This window comes from Enhydra lutris, unplaced genomic scaffold (genome assembly GCF_002288905.1).
Source record: "Enhydra lutris kenyoni isolate GAN:26980312 unplaced genomic scaffold, ASM228890v2 scaffoldscaffold34, whole genome shotgun sequence".
Taxonomy (NCBI): domain Eukaryota; kingdom Metazoa; phylum Chordata; class Mammalia; order Carnivora; family Mustelidae; genus Enhydra; species Enhydra lutris.
In genome coordinates, this window is record NW_019154118.1 from 23,182,011 (window position 1) to 23,203,723 (window position 21,713).

At 43.8% G+C, this 21,713-nt stretch overlaps 1 protein-coding gene across 1 annotated transcript in view; it reads right to left on the minus strand.

Annotated features, from left to right (window-relative positions):
* The window catches only part of LOC111153908 (zinc finger CCCH-type containing 12C), a 72,192-nt gene extending 53,819 nt beyond the window's left edge, over window positions 1-18,373 (minus strand). The window contains 1 exon segment of the mRNA XM_022513217.1: window positions 18,287-18,373. Within this exon segment, the coding sequence (XP_022368925.1) occupies window positions 18,287-18,373 (87 nt within the window).
* Between the last annotated feature and the right edge of the window lie 3,340 nt (window positions 18,374-21,713).

The following is a 21,713-nucleotide window of genomic DNA, read 5'->3' on the forward strand; positions in this document are numbered from 1 at the left end:
AAGATCTAGGAGTTATTAACTACTGAGAAATTAAAGCCATGATGATTTTTCCTCTTAAATAATTGCTATTTAACAAAATCTTCTTTGAAATAAAGAGATTCTTATGACTGAGGGATTTTATCGAGAGTACTATCATTAATTATGGAGTACCTCAGTTCTTAGGGCATTTTTATATATAAATGTTAGCTAGTTGATCACATTTCATTTTAAGACTGTGTACATTTAAGAGTGATACTGTGGTGTCAGGCACAAAAATAGCATGTTCCATGACGACCCAACCAAACTGAATGAGGGGTTCAGCCAGTTCGCCGTGAATGGATGTGCTCACTGAAGAACCATGTATTTGAAAGTCGGTATTTGAAAGTCAAAGACATAATGCTGAGTGTGAGAGATGGTATAAACACGCAGACAGGTGCTACCCTAAGGAATATAAAACTGTACTAGGGAAACCAGATAAATGAACATCTAGAAACTAGAGGGTATATAAAAATTAATGCCACTAACAGCAATATCAGTCCGTACAGGAGACAAGGACATTGGCTATGGTTTGCGGTTTGGAGAGGTGACATGTAAGCTGAGTGGAGATGGCTGGCGACAATACAGTCCCAGCCGGACTATGGTGTACGCATCTGTGCTCAGGGGAAGACGGGGAACATCTTCTGTTGTCCCGAGAACAACAGGATCAAAGGCCCAGAGATGTGAGAGATAATAAAATATGCCGAACACTATGTGATTAATACTGCTGTTGAAGAGGCTAGAAAGTCAGGCTGCAGCTAGTTCATGAAAAGTTCTGAACGCCAGCCATACCACAGTTTCAACTTTGGTACTGGGAAACCACTGAAGGTTTTTTAAAAAAGGGAATAGTAGGGGCGCCTGGGTGGCTCAGTGGGTTAAAGCCTCTGCCTTCGGCTCAGGTCATGATCCCAGGGTCCTGGGATCGAGCCCCGCATCGGGCTCTCTGCTCACCGGGGAGCCTGCTTCCTCCTCTCTCTCTGCCTGCCTCTCTGCCTACTTGTGATCTCTGTCTGTCAAATAAATAAATAAAATACTTTAAAAAAATTAAAAAAAATAAAAAAGGGAATAGTAGAGAGCACAGGTAGTACTGTCTCTGACATTGGTCCTAGGAGTATTGCTCTATATAATGTCTCCTGAGGCAAAGGAAGCAAAAGCAAAAATAAACTATCAGTACTACATTGATATGAAAAGCTTCTGCACAGCAAAGGAAACAATCAACAAAACTAAAAGACAACCTAGTGAACAGGAGAAGGTATATGCAAATGACATGTATGATAAAGGGCTAGTATCCAAAATCTATAAAGAACTTACATAACTCAACACCCCAAAACCAAATTAGCCAACTAAAAAATGGGCAGAAGACAGAAACAGACATTTCTCCAAAGACATCCAGATGACCAACAGACACACGAAAAGATGCTCAATGTCACATCATCAGGGAAATGCAAATGAAAACCACAGTGAGGGATTACCTCACCCCTGTCAGAACGGCTAAAATAAAAAACACAAGGAACAACCAATGTTGGCGAGGATGTGGAGAGAAAGGCATCCCCATGCTGTGGGCGGGAATGCAAACTCGTGCAGCCGCTGTGCAACACAGTATGGAGGCTCCTCAAAAAAGTTAAAAATAGGGCTACCCCACAATCCAGAAATTGCACTACTGGGTATTTACCCAAAGAATACAAAAACACCAATTCAAAGGGATACATGCACCTGATGTTTACGGCAGCGTTATTTGCAATAGCCAAATTATGACAGCAGCCCACATGTCCATCCACAGATAAATGGATCAAGATGATGTGGGGTCTATAAATAACGGAATAGTACTCAGCCATAAAAAGGAATGAAATCTTGCCATTTGCAACAGCATGGATGGAGCTAGAGGGTATAATGATAAGTGAAATAAGGCAGTCAGAAGAAGACAAATACTTTATGATTTCTCTTACATGGAATCTAAGAAGCAAAACAAAGGAAAAAGAGAGACAAACCAAGAAAGACTCTTAACTCTAATGAAAACACTGCTGGTCACCAGAGGGGAGATGGGTGGAGGACGGGTGAATGAGGTGATGGGGATGAAGGAGGGCACCTGCCATGATGAGCACTGGGTGGTGTATGGAAGTGTCGCGTCACTCAATTGTATACCTGAAACTAAAATTACACTATATGTTAACTATACTGGAATTAACATTTCAGAAGGGAATGGCATCTCTACCCACATTTTAGAAAGGTAATGGGAAACCCCTGAGAGTTCTGGCAATGTGAATGATGTGTGTGTGTGTTTTAAAGATTTTGTTTATTTGACGCAGAGAAAGAGATTACAAGTAGGCAGAGAGGCAGGCAGAGAGAGAGAGGGAGGAAGCAGGCTCCCCGCTGAGCAGAGAGCCCAATGTGGGGCTCGATCCCAGGACCCTGAGACCATGACCTGAGCTAAAGGCAGAGGCTTAACCCTCTGAGCCACCCAGGCAACCCTGATGTGTTTCTAACTGTATTTTAGGATGATAAGTCCAGCTGCGTTAAGTTTGTATGGGGGGGGGGGCAATAAACTAAAAGAAGATGCATTAGGAAGGTATTACAATAGTTCAAACAAAAGGTGACTTGGTATCTAAAGTTATGTAGAGGTAGCTGGGTAGCTCAGTCGGTTAAGCGTCTACCGTTAGCTCAAGTCATGATCCCGGGATCCCAGGATCAAGCCCCGCATAGGGCTCCCTGTTCAGTGGGAAACCTGCTTCTCCCTCTGCCTCTGCCTGCCTCTCCTCCTGCTTGTGTTCCCTTTCTGTCAAATAAATAAAATCTTTAAGAAAAAGTTATGCAGGGGAAAAAAAAAAAAAAAGAAACAAGATATATTACCCAAGATAGAGCCAATGGATTTATACAAAAGAGGAAGAAGGGGGCGCCTGGGTGGCTCAGTGGGTTAAACCTCTGCCTTCGGCTCAGGTCATGATCCCAGGGTACTGAGATCGAGCCCCGCATCGGGCTCTCTGCTCAGCAGGGAGCCTGCTTCCCCCCCCTCTGCCTACTTATGATCTCTCTGTCAAATAAGTAAATAAAATCTTAAAAAAGAGGAAGAGGTAAAATAAAAATATAAAAAAAAGTATTAAAAAGTCGATGGCATCAAATGACACAAATATATTGCATCATGACTGAGAAGACAACGCTGGATAAAGGCGTTTAGCGGCCCGGGACGGAACTACTTCAGTGAGTTGAGGAGCGAGGTGGACAGCAGACGGTCTTCACCAACTTTCCAGACCGCATGGCCCTTCTTGACTCCTGAAGTTCACAGACCTCACTCTAAAGACAGGCTGCTAAACATGTAAACCAGAAACATGGGGGGCACTACAAAGAAGCCAAACAGAGTAAAATACAGTGATCAAGATATGTAAAAACTGATTTTAGTGACATAAATATATATTTTTTTTATGAACATGGAAAGAACAAGATGAAGAAGCCGTTCTCATAACTACCATGATTCTGAAGTAGCTAGAAGCGAAAACGGTATTTTGGAGAATTCACTTCAACTGTGACACGACAGGGAAACATTTTTGGTTTCTGCAGGTGAGAAAGTCCTATGTGCTATTATTGACACTGGATTTCTTACTCACATTCATAACGGAGGGACATGCTAGACTTTGATGAGAGGACAGGAATATAAAGATGTACATTTTTCCCAGCCAACATCACAAAAGGCCCACGGGTCCTTGGGGGAACCAGAGAAGGCAGGTGACAACTTCCACCTCAGTGTGGGGAAGAGGAAAGAACAGCACACGTCTTCTTTTAGTAAGTTAGGCAGGATAGGCATAAGATAAAGATATTTGGCGGGGGGGGGGGGTTGTTAGGGAAGGATAAGGTTTTTTTCTTTACAAAGTGTAAGCCAGGAGAATGGATTCAGTGGGGCCAGGGAGAAAAAGGTGTGCACATCCGTATACAGATGAACTGAGGGTAAGTCTGCGGAAATCACCCCAACTCTGCAGGCTTTCCCTCTGTGCGACCCAGGAGGCCAGGACTGCCAGGAGTCAGGACCAGAAGTCAGGAAACTGACTTGGGTGGGGTGGGGGGCTGGAGTGGGGGGAGACTTGTTTTCTTTGCTCTCCTACCTCCTCTCTGGATCCATCTACCACCTTCGGTCCCAGCCCTGGAGACACCTATAGGCTTAACGCTGCCATTCGGTAATCTCCTGTAAAGACACCCCTCGTAGCTTCTTCCAGACTCCCTCCACCCAAAGTCAAAACGCCCAAAGAAAGATCAGTGAGGGGACTGGGATGCTTACATGATTAAAATAATTATGAAACATCTAAGTGTGAAGGATTCTTGGGGAAGGGGTAAAGGTGCAATGAATATTATAATACAGCTTGTTAAACCAAATGACTACCTAGATAAAGAAACTGATGAAAGACTATTCAATGTAAGAGTGTTAGCTGCACCGTGGTCGTCCTCCTTTGTCCCTGCACCTTTCCTCCTCTGAGATGGTGTGTGTGTGTGTGTGTGTGTGTGTGTGTGTGTGTGTATGCACACATGTGTGTGCGTGCAGGTGCACATGCACGGAGAAAAGGGGGTACACGGAGGATGGAATCAGCTTACTCTGTTTCTCACTCTTAGAGTTTCCTAACCCACTTGCTTTGGTAAACAGAGAGCTACCTTACTGAAAAGCAAAGCTATGGCGACTTTGGAACCGGTCTAAGATAAATCACTAATCTTATTTGATTTCCAGGACTGATTATTTTTTCAGCGATCATACAAAAAGCTGAGAAGCGGCTATCACACAGTGGAAGGAAACCAGCTCAGGATTTTGGTCAAATGGAAATCCACGTGGAACCGTCCTGCTTAGCTGAGGTGTCAATCAACAAATTCGTGCTCACAACTACCGAAATGCACAGAAACTTCACTCACTTCCGATCTGCCCGTTGTTCTGGGGAATGCGGAGGCCCGAGATGCAGCCCCCCGCAGCACACTTGCCCAACCTGCATTCTGGCTGTCACCCCGGTGCTCCAGAGCACCTTCTCCACCTGCCACGGCTTCACTCAGGTGCTCTCGTGGCTCGGGCTTGTCTCGAGGCTAAGCGGCCGCTGCCAGCCTGGCACCCACCGCCCAGCCGCCCAGGCCGGCTCCAAAACCTCCTACCTCGACCCGAGCCACAGCCTGTGACATCACGTCTTAGGAGCGGATTCCTAGTGTTTCTTCAAAATCATACCTTAAACATGCTCCCTGTGCTCTGAATCTAGTCTCTGACTAAGGACAGAAAATCTTGGTGATCTGGGGACAGGGTGTGGCTTCAGATGTTAGCGGTCCTTTGCTCCCTGCAGACATCCTCTTTCTGAAGGGGAGGGCATGTGGACGTGGGGCCTGACGGGCGGCTTGCTCTTCAATGCCACCAGAAGACCCCCAAGAACACGGAGCAGTCGGGAGCTCACCCGGGAATTACGAAAGCAGTCATCTGAAGTACTTTGTTCTCCGTCACAAACAAGGGTCATTTGTTAATTTCTCACAGGAATCACTCGAAGTGCCACCGTCCCGCATGTTCAAGAGTGTGGAGTAATGTCTGAGTCTACTCTTCCTCTTGGCCAGTTTATTCATCCCACCCATAAATAGGTCGGCAAAGAACAGTCGATTTTTATTTCCAAAGCTTCACGATCTTGAGGGGGACAGTAGGGAGGACTCAGAAGATGCTCCCTGTCACGTCTTCTGCTGGTGAAGAGCATGGCGAGGACCACGGGGAAACCAGGGCCAGTGGCCCGACCCCAACCCCAGGGCGTCCTGACACTCGCAGAGGAGGGGGACACACCTGGCCAGAGGTCTGCAGATCCAGGAGCTGAGGGGACCCGTTGAAGGAATTCGAATACTTCTGCAACAAACTGCGAGATCAGCTTATTCTGAAAGTTAACACCATCCTATCTTCACACAAAGATGACAGAAAGCCCTGACAATCCAAAGCGTTAGATTTACTTCTCTCATTCGCTGGCTTGTAAGATGCTGATGGCATCAAACTCTGGGGTTTACACGCATTTAAGCAACAACAATGATAATAAAAATGACCCTTATCTCAAGTACTCAGAGAAATTCACCACAGGTGGCCTGACTTCAAAGTTGAGATACAGGCAGACAATTGCATTAGAACACCGCTTTCGAGGCCTTTAGTAAAAACCGAAACCTAGAGAATGGAAATATACTCTGGCCATGATAAACAGAGAGGAGATAGCAGCAGATAGCCAAAAACAAATTTTAAAAACCAATGATCTAAATTAAACTTCTCTTCCAAAGAACTGTATAGTTAAAGAAAAATAAGAAGTAAAATTATAAGCTAGGAGATGTGGCCAAACTGATACACAAGGAAAAATTAATCGTACAACTGTATTTAATAGAAAACAAGAAATCAAGGAATTAAAGATTTAAATTGGAAAGGTTAAAATGAGCAGGCAAACCAAAAAAAGGTGAACAAAGGAATAAAATTTAAAGCAGACATAAATAAACGAGGAAGCAAGAAAGAAAAAGCAGAGCCAGTTAATAAAATGGAGCTGGTTCTGAATGCACAAATGAAAGACGAGTGTCCTAAAACTGTGACCAAGAGGTGGGGAGTTCTGCATCTACCTCACAAGACAAAAGTAAAGTTCAATGAAATGGAAAGGATTCTCCTCATAAATCTTCATGCGAATAAATTAGGAATCTATAATGAAAGCTGACCTAAGAAAATGTTACAAGTGTTAACACCGTGGAAGAAAGAACACTTGGTGATTTATATCCTCTATTCCATTCCTGAGAAAGGATGCTCCACCTCTAGTTTCTATGGGTGCATTCGAACAAAACCTCAAAGCATCCAGCTTCACTTCGATTATTTTAGGGCACTGGAAAACATGGGACACGTGTCAGTGGTTTAAGAGGCTAGCATAATTGTTTGATGAAACCTAACAAAAACTAACCAAATATATGCCTAATCCTACTTATACTATCCATAGACGCTCTACAAATAAGAAAGGTAAATTACACAGCGTATTTACATTGTAATGATACACATTAACAGGTGGTTTTATTCCATGATAATAGATATTTCTAATATTGAACTTTTTTTTTTTTTTTTTAAGATTTATTTGAGAGAGAGAGACAGCCAATGAGTGGGGGCGCAGGAGGAGGAAAGGGAGAGGGAGAAGCAGACTCCCTACTGAGCAGGGAGCCCGATGTGGGGCTCGATCCTAGACCCTGAGATTGTGACCTGAGCTGAAGGCAGAAGATTAACCAACTGAGCCACCCAGGTGCCTCTGAACAACCTTGTTCATTCATAGCATGTATTGATGAAAGGCTCATGCACTGGATTGCTTGTGGAAGAGCAAAGAGGGACCTGAGTAGTCAAGAACTTCTAGATTTTTGGTTTGGACAGCTGAGAAGAAGGTAGTAAGTAGTAACACTTAATGAAGTGAAGAAGTCTTGGAAAGAAAGATTTGGAAGGATAAAAATTGTTTTATCTAAAACATTCATTTCAGATACCAATAGCTATACAAATGGAGCTGTCCCAAGACAGCTGCATAAAAGAGAGATAACCATGCGCCAGTGGTAATCATTGGCAAGATGAAGGCATTTTAAAATACAATAATGGATGGATGGAAGACTATAGAAAAAAGGAGAGACTCCAGGACCAAAATTTCAGTAACCCAATGATAGAAGAGTCTACCTAAATCTGTGAATACCATATTTTCATCTAGCACATATTACCATACTTGGTCATCTTTTTAGACATGCTAAATTAGAATTTCAGTGCGAAATCTATTTAATAAAAACCTCATGACCTCAGAAGGTGGTTTTCCTGCTAACCACTGAAAACTTCAGGTATAGTAGCACTGTTTTGGGGGGATTTACAAATTATTTGAATCTTTTTTGAGGGGAAGTAGTTTTCAAACACTGCTCTAAAAAATGCCTAAGAGGCTGAATATGGAGGACACTGGGACCCTAATCCCAAGATCTCATTTGAATAAAAGGTTCTATTCCAGGGGTAAAAACTGTTTCATTTACTTTTATTAATATTTTTTAAAACATTTTATTTATTTATTTGAGAGAGAGATCACAAGTAGGCAGAGAGGCAGGCAGAGAGAGAGAGGAGGAAGCAGGCTCCCTGCCAAGCAGAGAGTCTGATGCGGGACTTGATCCCAGGACCCTGAGATTATGACCTGAGCTGAAGGCAGAGGCTTAACCTGCTGAGCCACCCAGGCGCCCTACTTCTATTAATATTTTACAAATATGATGTAACAGTGGACTATAGTGAAAAGAGTAGGTCTTGAACTATCACTGAGACAAGGACAGAATCATTAAGTACACTGAAAGCAGTAATAGTTCAGCCTTGCTGAAATTTAAGATTTGTTTAAACTGTGCGTTCAATTAAAAAGGAAGAGAATATAAATTAAAAACTGAAAAAAATATTTTTGAAGATGTGCCTAAAAGATACTTGGGATTTAAAATTTTAAGGGAATCCTCCCGTAAGATATAAATCTATTTTCAAGTTTCTCACATTTAACTTTGTAGTTATTTTCAGGAATGTGTGTATGTGTGTGTGTGTGTGGATGTGTGTGCGCGCGCACATATGGGGCAGCTATGTATGAAAACAATAGCTAATGACATTCAAAGAGTGAAATACCAGAGAGGAAGTTCCATTAAAATCAGACATAAGGGGGCGCCTAGGTGGCTCAGTGGGTTAATCCTCTGCCTCAGCTCGGGTCAGGATCCCAGGGTCCTGGGATCGAACCCCACATCGGGCTCTCTGCTCAGCAGGGAGCCTGCTTCCTCCCACTCTCCCTGCCTCTCTGCCTACTTGTGATCTCTCTGTCAAATGAATAAAATCTTAAAAAAAAAAAAAAAAATCAGACATAAGCCCAAATGCCTACTATTAATCAACACCGTCCTCTAGCTTCAACCAATGCAATAAGAAAAAAAAGTAGAACTGAAATATTGAAAAGAAAATGCATTATTACATCACCATCATACATTTTAAAGATCAAAGGCTCAGCTGAAAAGTGTTGGAACTAAGTCCTACATTCAACAGAGCATAAAAGAGGAAGGTAGTAGATGGTTACTTAAAAGTGAGTGACTTTTCTTTACACCAGCTGTAAAATTTGGCTACACCGAATTACAAAATATAATATGGAGAAATCTCGTTCATCATAAATAATGGTAGTTTGCATCTCTCAAGGACTTTATGCGTCAATACACATCACCTGCTAATCTCCACACCATATTAGATGATAGCACCATGATTACAGGCACTACTATCGCAATCTTCCAGAAAAAGAAACTGAGGCTTAGGGGAATTTTAAGAAAACTGTCCAAGATGATGTAGCCAGTGTCAGAAAAGGAACTCGGACTTAGTGTGATTCTACAGAATGAGCTTCTTAGCACTGTTAAGCCCATTCTTGTCTATCAAATTAACAAAGCGAGGCTGCGTGGGGAAACAGTGACCGATTCAAAGAATGGACTCATCCCTGCAGTGTCGATAAGAATATAAATTGGGGGGCGCCTGGCTGGCTCAGTGGGTTAAAGCCTCTGCCTTTGGCTCAGGTCATGATCCCGGGGTCCTGGGATGGAGCCCCACATCGGGCTCCCTGCTCAGCGGGGAGCCTGCTTCCTCCCCTCTCTCTCTGCCTGCCTCTTTGCCTACTTGTGATTTCTGTCAAATAAATAAATAAAATCTTTAAAAAATATATAAATTGGTATAACTTTTCTAGAAAGCAATTTTCAAGATCATATCTAGGAACTTGTTAAAAATAGAATCAACGTGTAAAATCATGAATATACGTGGACATTTATCACACTGTTGTTTTTAACAACAGAACACTCATTACACTCTAGTCAATGATATGAACTTCATTAAACTACAGTGGTTAAATACAAAGAATACCATGCGGCCAATTAAAAATAAGCATTTAAAAGGATAGTTAATGACACAGGAAAACATACTGAATGAAGAGAAATAACCAAAACTACATACACACACACATTTTTTAAAGGATGTGTTTGTATTGACTAGAAGATTTTAAAAATAAAAACACTGATACCAAAACTATCTCTAGGTGAGAATTATAGATGATTTTCAGTACCATTTTAGATATTTTTCAGATTCTAAGAATGAGATAAAGTGTGTGTAAGTAAACTCAAAATTTAATTTTAAAAGATAAAATGAAGTAGTCAAAATAATAGAAATGTAGTTTACAAAACATTTCCCCTATTTAAAATCTGTTTTTTCCTATGCATGATCCTGCCAATTTTAACATACTTTTATGCCCCTGACTTTTATGTTGCTTAAGGTACTTTTCTATCTTAGCAACAGCAGAAATGATACCTACTTTATCAAAATAGATAATTTACTGCACATTTTAAGCCTTTTAAATCTATACTAGTCATTTAAAATTACAGCAAAATTCCAGAAAGTATCTAATACATAAGATCACCATCCCAGTGAGGCAATTAACAAAAATGACAACTCAAAGGTAAGACAAAAAAATGTCTAAGTTGACAACAAGGAGAAAGCCTCAGCTACACGGGAAACCTGTAAGTACACAATAAAAATGAGCTGTAAAGTAAAAGCCAAGATCTGAAACAGACTAAGTCACAGAATAAGGATAAAAATAAGCCCACATAATTTTGAATAGTAAATGAGTACAGATGACTAAGAACAAAGAACAAAAACTAATTTTAGCTTCACCCTAAAAAACATGAAGTAATAGATTTGAAAGCCCTTTGGAAAAAATCTAAAATATAAACAGACATATTAAAAGCAGTAACAGTAAACTTGATCTCATAGGATTTTTAAATCTGGTAATCCCAGTTACTCAGGACACGATCTAGAGCGTCTGAATAAGTGGACAGAAAAACGAAACAGACAAAGTCTCTGTCCAATCAAATCAGTGGATACTGCTAAATCATTTTATAATAACACCCAGTGCCTCCCACGTGCCAGGCACTTCTATGCTCATTATCTCAATTCTGTAAAAACAACTCTGCAAAGTACACAGTGTCTGATGGATGAGAAGTCACAGAGAAGCTGAGACTTGCCTAAGGTCCCAGACAGGCAAGGGCAGAGCGGAGGTGCGGATCCACATCTACCGGCCTGCGGAGCTCCTGCCCGCCCTCCCCGTGCAGCCTCATCTCTGTTCCCCAGCGGAGACCATCTGAGCATCCTATAGGCCGTCAGTCACTGCCTAGACACTTTTATTTGAGGCATAATATGAGCTGTTGTCTTTCAGTTTCGCAGGGCACAGCAGCTTGGAAGGGAATGACAACATCAGCAAGGAACAGCTAACACCAAGGAGAAAAGACCAAAAAAGTCACTGATCTAAATCAACAGAAGTCATCAGGTCCTGCTACCCCTGCCATCTATTTTAAAAAAAAAAAAAAAAAAAAAAAAGTATTGTCATTTAGTTTAAGATAAACCAGAATTTGATAACCTTGGCCAAATTAGTTAATATCTCTAGGCATCAGTTCTATCACGTGGAAAACAGCAAAACAACAGTATAAATCATATAGAATTGTTGCAAAACCAAATCAGATACTGTAAATAAAGTGCTTAATACTGTGCCTGACATAGTTCATGCCCAATAAATGTTAGCTATTATTGTATTTCACAATCAGTTGAAATTATAAGCTGCATATTATTCAATGGTAGAAAAATATAAAAATTCACATACAAAATTTTCCATTTAAAATAGTTAAAATGGGGTGCCTGGCTGGCTCAGTAGGTAGAGCCTGTGACTCTTAATGTCAGAGTTGTGAGCTCAAGCCCTGTGTCAGGCACGGAGCCTACTTAAAGCAAAAAGAGAAACAAAGAAAAAAAAATAGTCTAAGTGTTTTGCTCTTGAAAGACTTTAAAGGGCCATATGTACCCCGGTGTTCATAGCAGCAATGGCCACAATCGCCAAACTGTGGAAGGAGCCGAGATGCCCTTCAACAGACGAATGGATAAGGAAGATTTGGTCCATATACACAATGGAATATTACACAGCCATCAGAAAGGATGAATACCCAACTTTTGTATCAACATGGACGGGACTGGAGGAGATGATGCTGAGTGAAATAAATCAAGCAGAGAGTCAATTAAATGGTTTCACTTGTAGAGCATAAGGACTAACATGGAAGACACTGGGAGAAGTAAAGGAAAAGTGAATTGGGGGACATTAGAGAGGGAGACGAAGCATGAGAGACTGTGGACTCTGAGAAAAACTGAGGGTTTTCGGGGGGGGTGTTTGGTGAGCCTGGTAGCGGGTATTGTGGAGGGCACGTACTGAATGGAGCACTGGGTATAGTGCATAAACAATGAATCTCAGAACACTGAAAAAATAAAATTAAATTTGAAAATTTAAAATTAACATTTAAAAATAAATGTTCTAGAAAATTAACTTCTATAATATCCTTTCCAAGTGGGGTAGGCAAGGTTAATTATATTCTTAGGAGGCAAATGTGTATGGCCCCTCTAGAAATCACCTCATACATTCTAGCGCGCCTGGGTGGCTCAGTCCATTAAGCGTGGGCTTTCAGCTCAGGTCATGATCCTGGGGTCTTGGATCGAGCTCTGCATTGGGCTCCTGGCTCAGCAGGGAGCCTGTTTCTCCTTCTCCCACTCCCATTCCCCCTGCTTGTGCTCTCTCTCCCTCTCACTCTGTCAAAATAAATAAATAAAATCTTAAAAAAAAAAAAAAAGAAATCACATCATACATTCTAGGTAATCTTTTTAAAGTTTGGGTACCAATTGTGTTATTTGCTCAGAATTAATTACTGTGACCATCTCTTAGCCATCTACAGGCTTTGTTCATGCTACCCATATCAGCAGGTTCATTTTAAGTAATAAAAACACATTCATGAAGTGTCTACTATGTGCCAAGTGTTGTACAAGATTTGGGATACAACAATATAGACCATCAAGTCCCTGCCTTCAGAAAGCCTAAAACAAGATTTAAAAAAAAAAAAAAAAATCCTAGGCATAGTAAAGGTAATCTTACCAACATTTTGTATTATCAGTAAATTGTTATGACAAATCTATGCTCTAGGCAGTATCTTCTGTTTTACAGATGGAGAGCGGAGACACAGAAGGTAGAAAATAAAGAAGAAAACAGTTCACCACCACCATATAGTCAAGGCTTAGGGAGGAAATATATTGTATTTTGAAAACAGAAGGGAGTAAGCAAATAATTTTGCCTGAAGCTGGGAGACTATGAAACACTTGTGATTTTACTTAAAAACCCAAGTAAAAATTCTGTGAAGTATACCTATGGGAATAAAAAATAGGAGAGTGTTTGTCCAAGTATTTACATTAGTTACTTCTGGGTAAGGCTGCAGGCGGCTTTCATTCTCTGTTTGCTTTTTCTTAATCAAATCCACCTGTACTACTCTAACAATTTAAATTATAAGTAGAAAAAAAGTGAGCATTAAAATTAGGTATTAATATTCATCTAACAAACTGTCAGAAATTTAAAAAGTCAACAGTACATTCAAAGTGGGACGAAATTAGCTCCTGCTCTTTGCTAATAAGTGTACATATCTATACGGCTTTTCTGGAAGGCTGTTTGGCCATCAAAAACCTTAAAGCTTATTCTCTTTGATGGTGACGTCCGTGAATCCTAAGAACACATATGCAGAAAACATTTTTTTTTCTTACTGGGATATTCAACTAATGTATTATGATGTTAAAATATTGGGGGGAGACCCAGATGTCTAACTGAAATAGAATAATGATTAAATAAAGTGACATGTTCTCAGGAAGAAAATGTTAAAAAAAATTAAAAATAAAGAAAAAAACATTTCAAAGATTTGAGAGCGAGAGGATACGAGCAGGGGGAGGGGCAGAGGGAGAGACTCCTCAAGCAGGCTCCCCGTTGAGCGCAGACCGGGACCCAGAGCTTGATCTCAGGACCGTGAGATCATGATCTGAACTGAAATAAAAACTTGGACACTCTACCAACTGAGCCACCCAGGTTTCACGCCCTGAAATATTTTTAATATCATGAGAAAATCCTTAGTGTAAGCTAATTGGGGATAGAAAGGGGGGATACAAGGCTCTATAAACAGTAACATTCTAATTATACAAGAAAAAGATCTATCTTTTTATGCACACACTCCCATGAAGGAAGCAGTGGTAGGCATTACACGCATTAATTCATGTGTGGCACCCAGAACAATGACTGGCACAATTAAATGTTATCTACTGTTACAAATCTTAAAAGTACAAGAGTAAACTAAGTGAGGCCTGAGCTGAGGCCTCCACTATGGGATGTGGGCTAGGCAAAAGGTAAAGCGGAATAGGAGAAAATGTTCCAAGCAAACAGGACAACCTGGGATTTTCTACTTTTCCCCTACCCACCCTCAGGGATTTGATAATTACCTTAAAGGCAGAACACTTTTTATTTTCAGACATGTGCTTGTGGGCTAGTTCACGGAGCATTAAGAATTACTATTAGTGTTGTGACATAGAACCATGTAAACTATCCTTTACGGGGGATTATCTTCTATTGCAAGCCAAGTGAAACAATCCTTTGCCAATGTATAGAAAAATCAAAGAGGGAAACCCATCAAAATGTTGTTAGTTATCTTGGGGTTACGGGGATTTTAAAAATTGTTCACATTTCTCTTCGTTTTCTAAGTTCTCCACATTTAAGTACATTACATTACTACAATCAGAGATAAGTGCTGGAAAAATCACTAAAAACCACTACTCATAAAAAACCTTTGAGGTTTCCATCCACCTCCCCCCCCCAAAAAAAAGCTCTCTTTGGTGGAACTACACTGCTGTTTAACATATGCCATACCAGACCAAAACTGCCTTTGCGCTTATCTTTTAAGGACCTAAGCAACCTGCTGGAAAGACAAGGTCCTTGCCTTCAAACAATTTGGCCAGACAGGATTTCATGTTGTCCTGTCACTGGAGTACTTTATAGAGAAAAGGTTAACATATCTTTTATCTTCCAGACCCATCATGCTAATTATCATGCGTCTCTTAATTTTTTTTTTTTTAAAGATTTTATTTATTTATTTGACAGACAGATATTACAAGTAGACAGAGAGGCAGGCAGAGAGAGGAAGGGAAGCAGGCTTCCCGCTGAGCAGAGAGCCCGATGTGGGGCTCGATCCCAGGACCCTGGGATCATGACCTGAGCCGAAGGCAGAGGCTTTAACCCACTGAGCCACCCAGACGCCCCCGTCTCTTAATTTTCAAACGATGTGTGTCAACATGGGTACACACAAGGACACAGTTTCAAGGAACAGAGTAAAAACTGAATCACAGGGCAGCAGACCTGCCCAAGGGGTAAGAGCATGGTTTTAAAAGTCAGACAGCATAGGTTCAAACTCCCTTCTGCAACTTTCTAGATGTGGAACTTAAAGTTACTTAAACTCTTGTGTCTGGGCTTCCTCATCTATAGAACGAGGGTAACAAAAGCAGTGCATAAGCACGGTGCCTGGGGTCTCGGTGTCCAGCACAGAATAGCTATCACTGTGTCAGCTAAAAAACCTGAAGCAAAGACAGGGAACTGATAACCTCCACATTACAGATTTGAAAATCATCTTTACGCCATCAAGTATCAAAATTACTATGTGCCAGACAGGGTGTACTTGTCACATGCCATCTCATTTAAATAGCTCAAGTATCCTATAAAGTCTTCTTTTTCGAGCTCCTGGAGACATATTCTGGGATGAAACAGTGTACAAAATCATATTCTCAATTCACTTCTCTGAACTGCCACTAGCGAAACAGCAGCAATAATTGTAACATGTTTTTTGGTGAATCTTAAAATCCTAGCTTTGTGGGGCACCTGGGTGGCTCAGTGGGTTAAGCCTCTGCCTTCGGCTCAGGTCATGATCTCAGGGTCCTGGGATCGAGCCCCGCATCGGGCTCTTTGCTCAGCAGTGAGCCTGCTTCCTCCTCTCTCTGCCTGCCTCTCTGCCTACTTGTGATCTCTCTCTCTCTCTCTGTCAAATAAATAAATAAAATTAAAAAAAAAAAAATCCTAGCTTTGTTAAGTCATGAGATTTTCTAGGTTGTAGGTCCATAGGGACTGTTAGTGCTTAAAAACACAAGTATCTGTTTTTGTTTTCTCAGCGTTTGGCAGATTTGAGATCAGACCCCAGAATCTCAGTATTTTTAACTTGGTTTTACTTCAGTTTGGATTTGGAAACCTGATTTAACCCATGTTGGTGATGCCCTGACCTTCTCACTTAATATGTCTCCTTCCAATAAAAGCTATATCCTGAAACCATCTTTGCCACTTCAATCCCTCACTACTTCTATCACCTACTTAATGTTCCAGACACACTGGCCCACCCACTCCCTGCTTTCCTTGACTCACAGCATTATTCACTTGGAAATGACTCCTCCCCAGCTCTACCCACTTGCGTCTTACCTTTCAGACCTGGCGTGCAGGCTTCCCTACTACAGTCCCCGTATTTCTTATTCCTTGCTTGTCCCACTTAGTAGATTTCATCTAGCGTTATGTTCTATCTGTTCATAACCTCTCTTCTTTTAGAGGTCAGGAGCCCTATGCAGCACCTAGATCAATACTAAATTAATTATCTGCTGAGGGAATAAAAGTGTACCAGTGTCAAGTGGGCAGCAACAGGAGATTACTTTACAATCCCCCATTCTAACTAAAAAGATAAAAAAGGTCTCCTACTTATCTTATATTCGTTTCTTTAAAACTGCTATCAAATCAGCATGAGAAAATTCTTCCAAATTTATCTACAAAAACAAGGAAAAGCCCAAAAAGAGTATAAGAAGATATAAAAGGGCACAGAAATGGTACTAAGAGTTATAAAATGATGGTAACACTTTTATATCTGTTACAGTAATTAAAATTAATGTAAAAAACCATCCAGTCTGCTAGAATGAAAACAAGGCAATCCAGTTGTAGAATGAGGAAAATAATTTAAAAACAGAATTTCCATGAAGCACCTAAGGTCCAATTTGGCAAATGTGATCCATGAAGATAGCTCTAGGGAAGCCAGTGACAGAAAATAGGATGTTTTTAATTAGTCTTGTAATTAAAACATGTAGTAAAAGGAAGTGACTAATAAAAACTCCCATCTGCATACAAACATTCCAAGTTTCTGTTTCCTATTCTCCAATATTTTCCTTTATAATAAAACTAGTTTCATTAGACGTTCATTATCAAATGCCATTTAAAAAATACTGGCCTTTTTGTTTTGTTAAAAAGTTCATTTTACTTCGCTTGTAACGTTTGAGTACTTCAGTGATGACCAAATAGACGCTTGAGGTAGAATTTAAACGTACTTTGAAAGTAAAACCCATCCTTAAACTAAAAATACTCAACCATCTTGAATTATAGATAGAGGGTTACTAGATCATTCTGATATTTAAGGGTACCTTCAAATAGACAGGTTTGGGTAACTTAAAATAAGAATGCCAAATCGGAAGAAAACACGTGAATGGAGGTAAGATGGTAAAATAATTTTACAAACATTTGGTGAAGCTATGTTTATAGCCGAACACTGGATGACACCAATTAAAGAAACTGCTATTAAAATTCATTTACATATAATTAAATAAATGGGAGTCATACCTTCTACAACCTAAACAGATTAAATAAATACACACACACACACACACACACAGATTATATACATATATGTAGTACGCTCTATTGCTGACTTCTTGTGGTTCCCGGAGAAGCCCCAAAAGTGTTTTGAGACATTGCCACTGCTCTCCGTTTATGATATGCTCTAGAAAAACTAAACAAGGAAACGAGTAAAGAATTGATGAACTTTACCAATTTTCTAAATATACCAGCTCCAAGCGTCTCTGTAACTATTCGAAGATGGTTAAAAAAAAAAAAAAAATCTGAATCAATAAGCGCCTCACCGGCCTGGGGATACTCCAACACAGTCTTGCAACCAATAGGAAAACTTTCCCTAAATCTGGATTCGTATTTCATCTCTTTATCACCAAACACAGAGCACAGACCAGTATTGTTAACGGTTACCCAAATGGCAAGCCTCCCAGTCAGAGTAATCAGCACTTGGAAGCGAAGGCTGTTTCTGAAGGGCTTTAAGGGGTGAAGGGGCAGACAGTTTGGGGAAGGAGAGCAGGGCTCGCTCCTCCAAGTTCGATCCCGAACACGTCCGTGCGGGGGGTTGAACATGGGAAGCAGCAGCCCATCTACCACGAACGCGAGGTGGAACCGGGAGTGCGCGCGAGGCTGCGGGGTGAGGGGCGCGGGAGGGACCGGGACGCCGGAGGGCTTTCCGCGGGGGTCGGAATGAAAGGCTAATGGCTGGGGCCGGATCCCAGGTGCGGGAGGACGCCTCACCCGCGAGCGCGCGGCGTCCGGAGCCGCAGGAGCAGCGCTGTGGGTCCGTTTCCGTGCGGAGCGCCCGGGCTCGCCTCCATCTTCGGCGGCCGTGCCCCGGGGCGGGCGAGAGTGGACCGCTGCCCTAGGCCGCGGGGCCCGGGTCGCCGGCCTCCCCTAGCCCGAGAGCCCGGCGAGGACGGCTCTGCCCGCGGCCACGGCGAGCCGGGCTCTCCGCTCGGCCCCACCCGAGCCCCGGGAGCCGCGGGCGCTCGGGCCCCCCTCCTTCGACCTCCGGGGGCGGGGGGCGGAGGGGCCCCCCGCCCCGCCCGGTGCCTGGAGCTCGCCCTACGCCGCCGCTCCGGTCCGCCGGCCTCTCCGCCCGGTACTCGGGCGCGGCCCCCCGGCCCCCCCCCCCCCCCCCCCCCCCCGCCGCCCCCCCCCGGGCCCCCCCCCCCCCCCGCTCCGCGGCCGCGGCCAGCCTCCCTCCCAGCCCCCGCCGCCCGAGGGACAAACCTGGGGGCCGCTACCCGGCATGGCCGACCCCGCGAGGAAGCGGCGAGCGGCCGCAGCGACAGCGGCCAGCCCGGCCCTCCCCGCGCGGCGCCGCGTCCGCCCGCGCGCCCTCCCTCCCTGCGGGCCGCGGCCCCGGCGCCCCCTCCCCCGGCTTGCACAACTCGCGCCCCGGCCGCGCGCGCACACGGAATTGTTGCTCAACCTACTTGCGGTCTCCTCTGAGCGGCCATCACAACATGCCCTGGAAGCCGGGGCGGCCCCGGGGCCCTGCGGCGGGCGGCCGCCTCTCGCCTCCGCCCTGGGCCGCCGCGGCCGCCGCTAGGGCGCGGGGCGAGCGGGAGGCTCCCCCATGCCTGCCCGCCCGCCCGCCGCGGCCTCGGCTCGCCCGCCGCCCGCGCCGCTGCTCCGCGGGCGACAGCGAACCCGGCTCTCCCGCCTGCCGCCTCGCTCCTCGGCCACCCGCCCGCCCGCAGCCGCAGCCGCAGCCGCTGCGCCGCTTCCTCCTCCCCTTCCCTCTTTCCCTTCTCCTCCTTCGCCTCCTCTGGAGCCGAGGTTGGCAAACCAGCACCTGCTGCTGGAGATCACCGAGAACTGAAACAGGAAACCCCGAGCCAAGGGGAAAACCCGGGAGGCGTGGAGAGGGGTGAGGGGAGCCGCTGGAACCTGTCGGGCTCCACCGCGGCTCCCGCGCCTCCTCCCCTCGCACCCCTTCCCCGGCCGGGCCCGGGAGGCGGGGGTCCCCGACCTCCGGTCCCGGCTCCCCCAGCCCCGTCCAGGAGGGCGCCTCTCCGCTCGGCAACACCTCGTCCTCCCGGCAAGAACGGCGGACCATTCCCCCGCCAGTCTAGGGAACCGAGAAGGTGCCTACTTAGGGCGAGTTTCCCGCGCCTGTTTGCTTGTTATCCACATTCTGTAGTGAGGAAAAAACCACACCCGCATTAGAAGACCAATAAGGCAACTTACACGAATGAAGCTGTTGAGATTTCACCCGGGGGAAGGACTTCTTTCGGCAAGGAAACTGGCCTTATTGGAAATGGCAACATGTCAAAATCGAGGTTAAGCCCAGGATAAATCCAGATCTCTTTCTAGAGGTTGGGAGGAGACAGCCCTCTGCACTGAGTTGCAAGTGTGAAAAGCACCGAGAGAGGAGAGCCCTTTTTTTCTTCCTTCTGTCAATTGTCCAACACCTGGTACCATTTAGGTCAACATTTCAGTAATGCTCAAATAATCGTAGTCACCTGCCTGTGGACTTCTCACCAGGTGCCTCACTCCTAGCCTTGGGCAGGATGCATCTGCTCGTGGAGTGAAAGGGAAGGGAATTTAGGTGGCTTGTGCCCCTAGCATGTGCCACAGACTAGGTAGCCTGTTTCAAATGCATTATCTCATGTATGTGTCACCACAGCCATGTGAGCTAGGTGTTATAATCCCCTTTATCCATCAGCAAATTGAGGTTAGAAAAATTTGCTGAAATGACACAGTTCGAATATGAAGAATAGAGGTCTGTGTGCATCCAAAATACTTGTCTCACTACACCAGAGTTCATGCCTTCGATGGCACTTTTCACCTTTAATACAATTATTTCTTACCTCTGAATTGTTTTCAATAGCACATATATGGGTCAAGCCTGGATCTGTTGAATTTGCATGGGCTACTTAATGGTAGTGAGATCCATAATGCTTACTGGGGCTAAAGCTTTATAGTTTCCAGCTGTCTAAAAAAAATTAAAAAAAAAAAAAAGTCTGCCTTTATGGCTCAGTTGAGCAGCACAGATGTCTCCACTTCTTTGGCCAGTATTTGCAGCTCTTTTGCTATTGATGAGGGGGTCCCAACTGTGAGCGTCCTGCTGGCTGGTGCCCATGGGCATTCTCATGCTGCAAGACGAAGGGGTGCATTCGCTGAGCCTGCTTCCTACTTCAGCAGGCCAGTCTTGGGCCCTGTTAAGTGAACTAGCAGCCTGGTAGGTTTCCTCGGGGGCCATGAGAGCTCTCTGGCCCACTCTTCCCATATCACCTTTAAGACCTTTAGTATGTCTGGCAACCTGCTCTCTGCAGCCAGGTCAGTTTCGATTGGCAGGAAGGGAGGGATGCTCTGGGAAATCATCCCTTGTTCACTGAGCCAAACCCTCAGAAAGTCTCTTGAGCAGTAGTAGGGAGTGGCAGGAACCTAAAAAGAGTCTGGCTGGGTGACAATAAGTGACAGCATCTGTGGCATGATTTTAGTGATGCCAGGAGTTCCCCTAGTCCACACTAGATCACCCACACAGTCTACCTTAGTCCCCTCATTGACTCAAACGAATTCCATTCGGTATTGATTAAGTGTGGTTACAGAGCAAGCCACTAGATTAGGTACTTTGGAGCTAGGAGACATGGATAATTATTGTAATTGCCAACATTTTGTGAATGCTTACCATTCCAAGCACTCGGCATGTGCTCTTTCATCTAATGCCCACAAAACCCCTGCGAAGGATTGAATAACTATCACTATTTCCATTTCACAGATGAGAAAATGCAGACCAAGATTACAGCCAGTAAGTAACAGTGCAAGGATGAGAACATCGTCTCGCTCTAGCATCAGGACCCGTTATGTGAACACGGTCCCATAACTGCCCTTAGTTACCTTACTGTGTAGTTGGGGAGAGAAAAACATACAAAAGTTCAAAGAAAACTAAGAAGACAAGAGAACCGAGGAGAGTTAAATATGTGCCATGGGTAATAAAGGCAATGAAATTTCAGAGGACAGAAGAGTTGCCTTAAGTTGAAGTGGTGGGGAAGACGGCACAGATGACCGTGGGCTTCAAAAAGAACAAAAAAATGAAGCTGGATAATGAAGAGGAGTAGTATTTTGACAGAGAAGATGGGGAAGGTCGTATCAATGGAATAGCGTAAATAAAGACGGAGTGCCAGGAAAATGTGGAAAATAGGGATC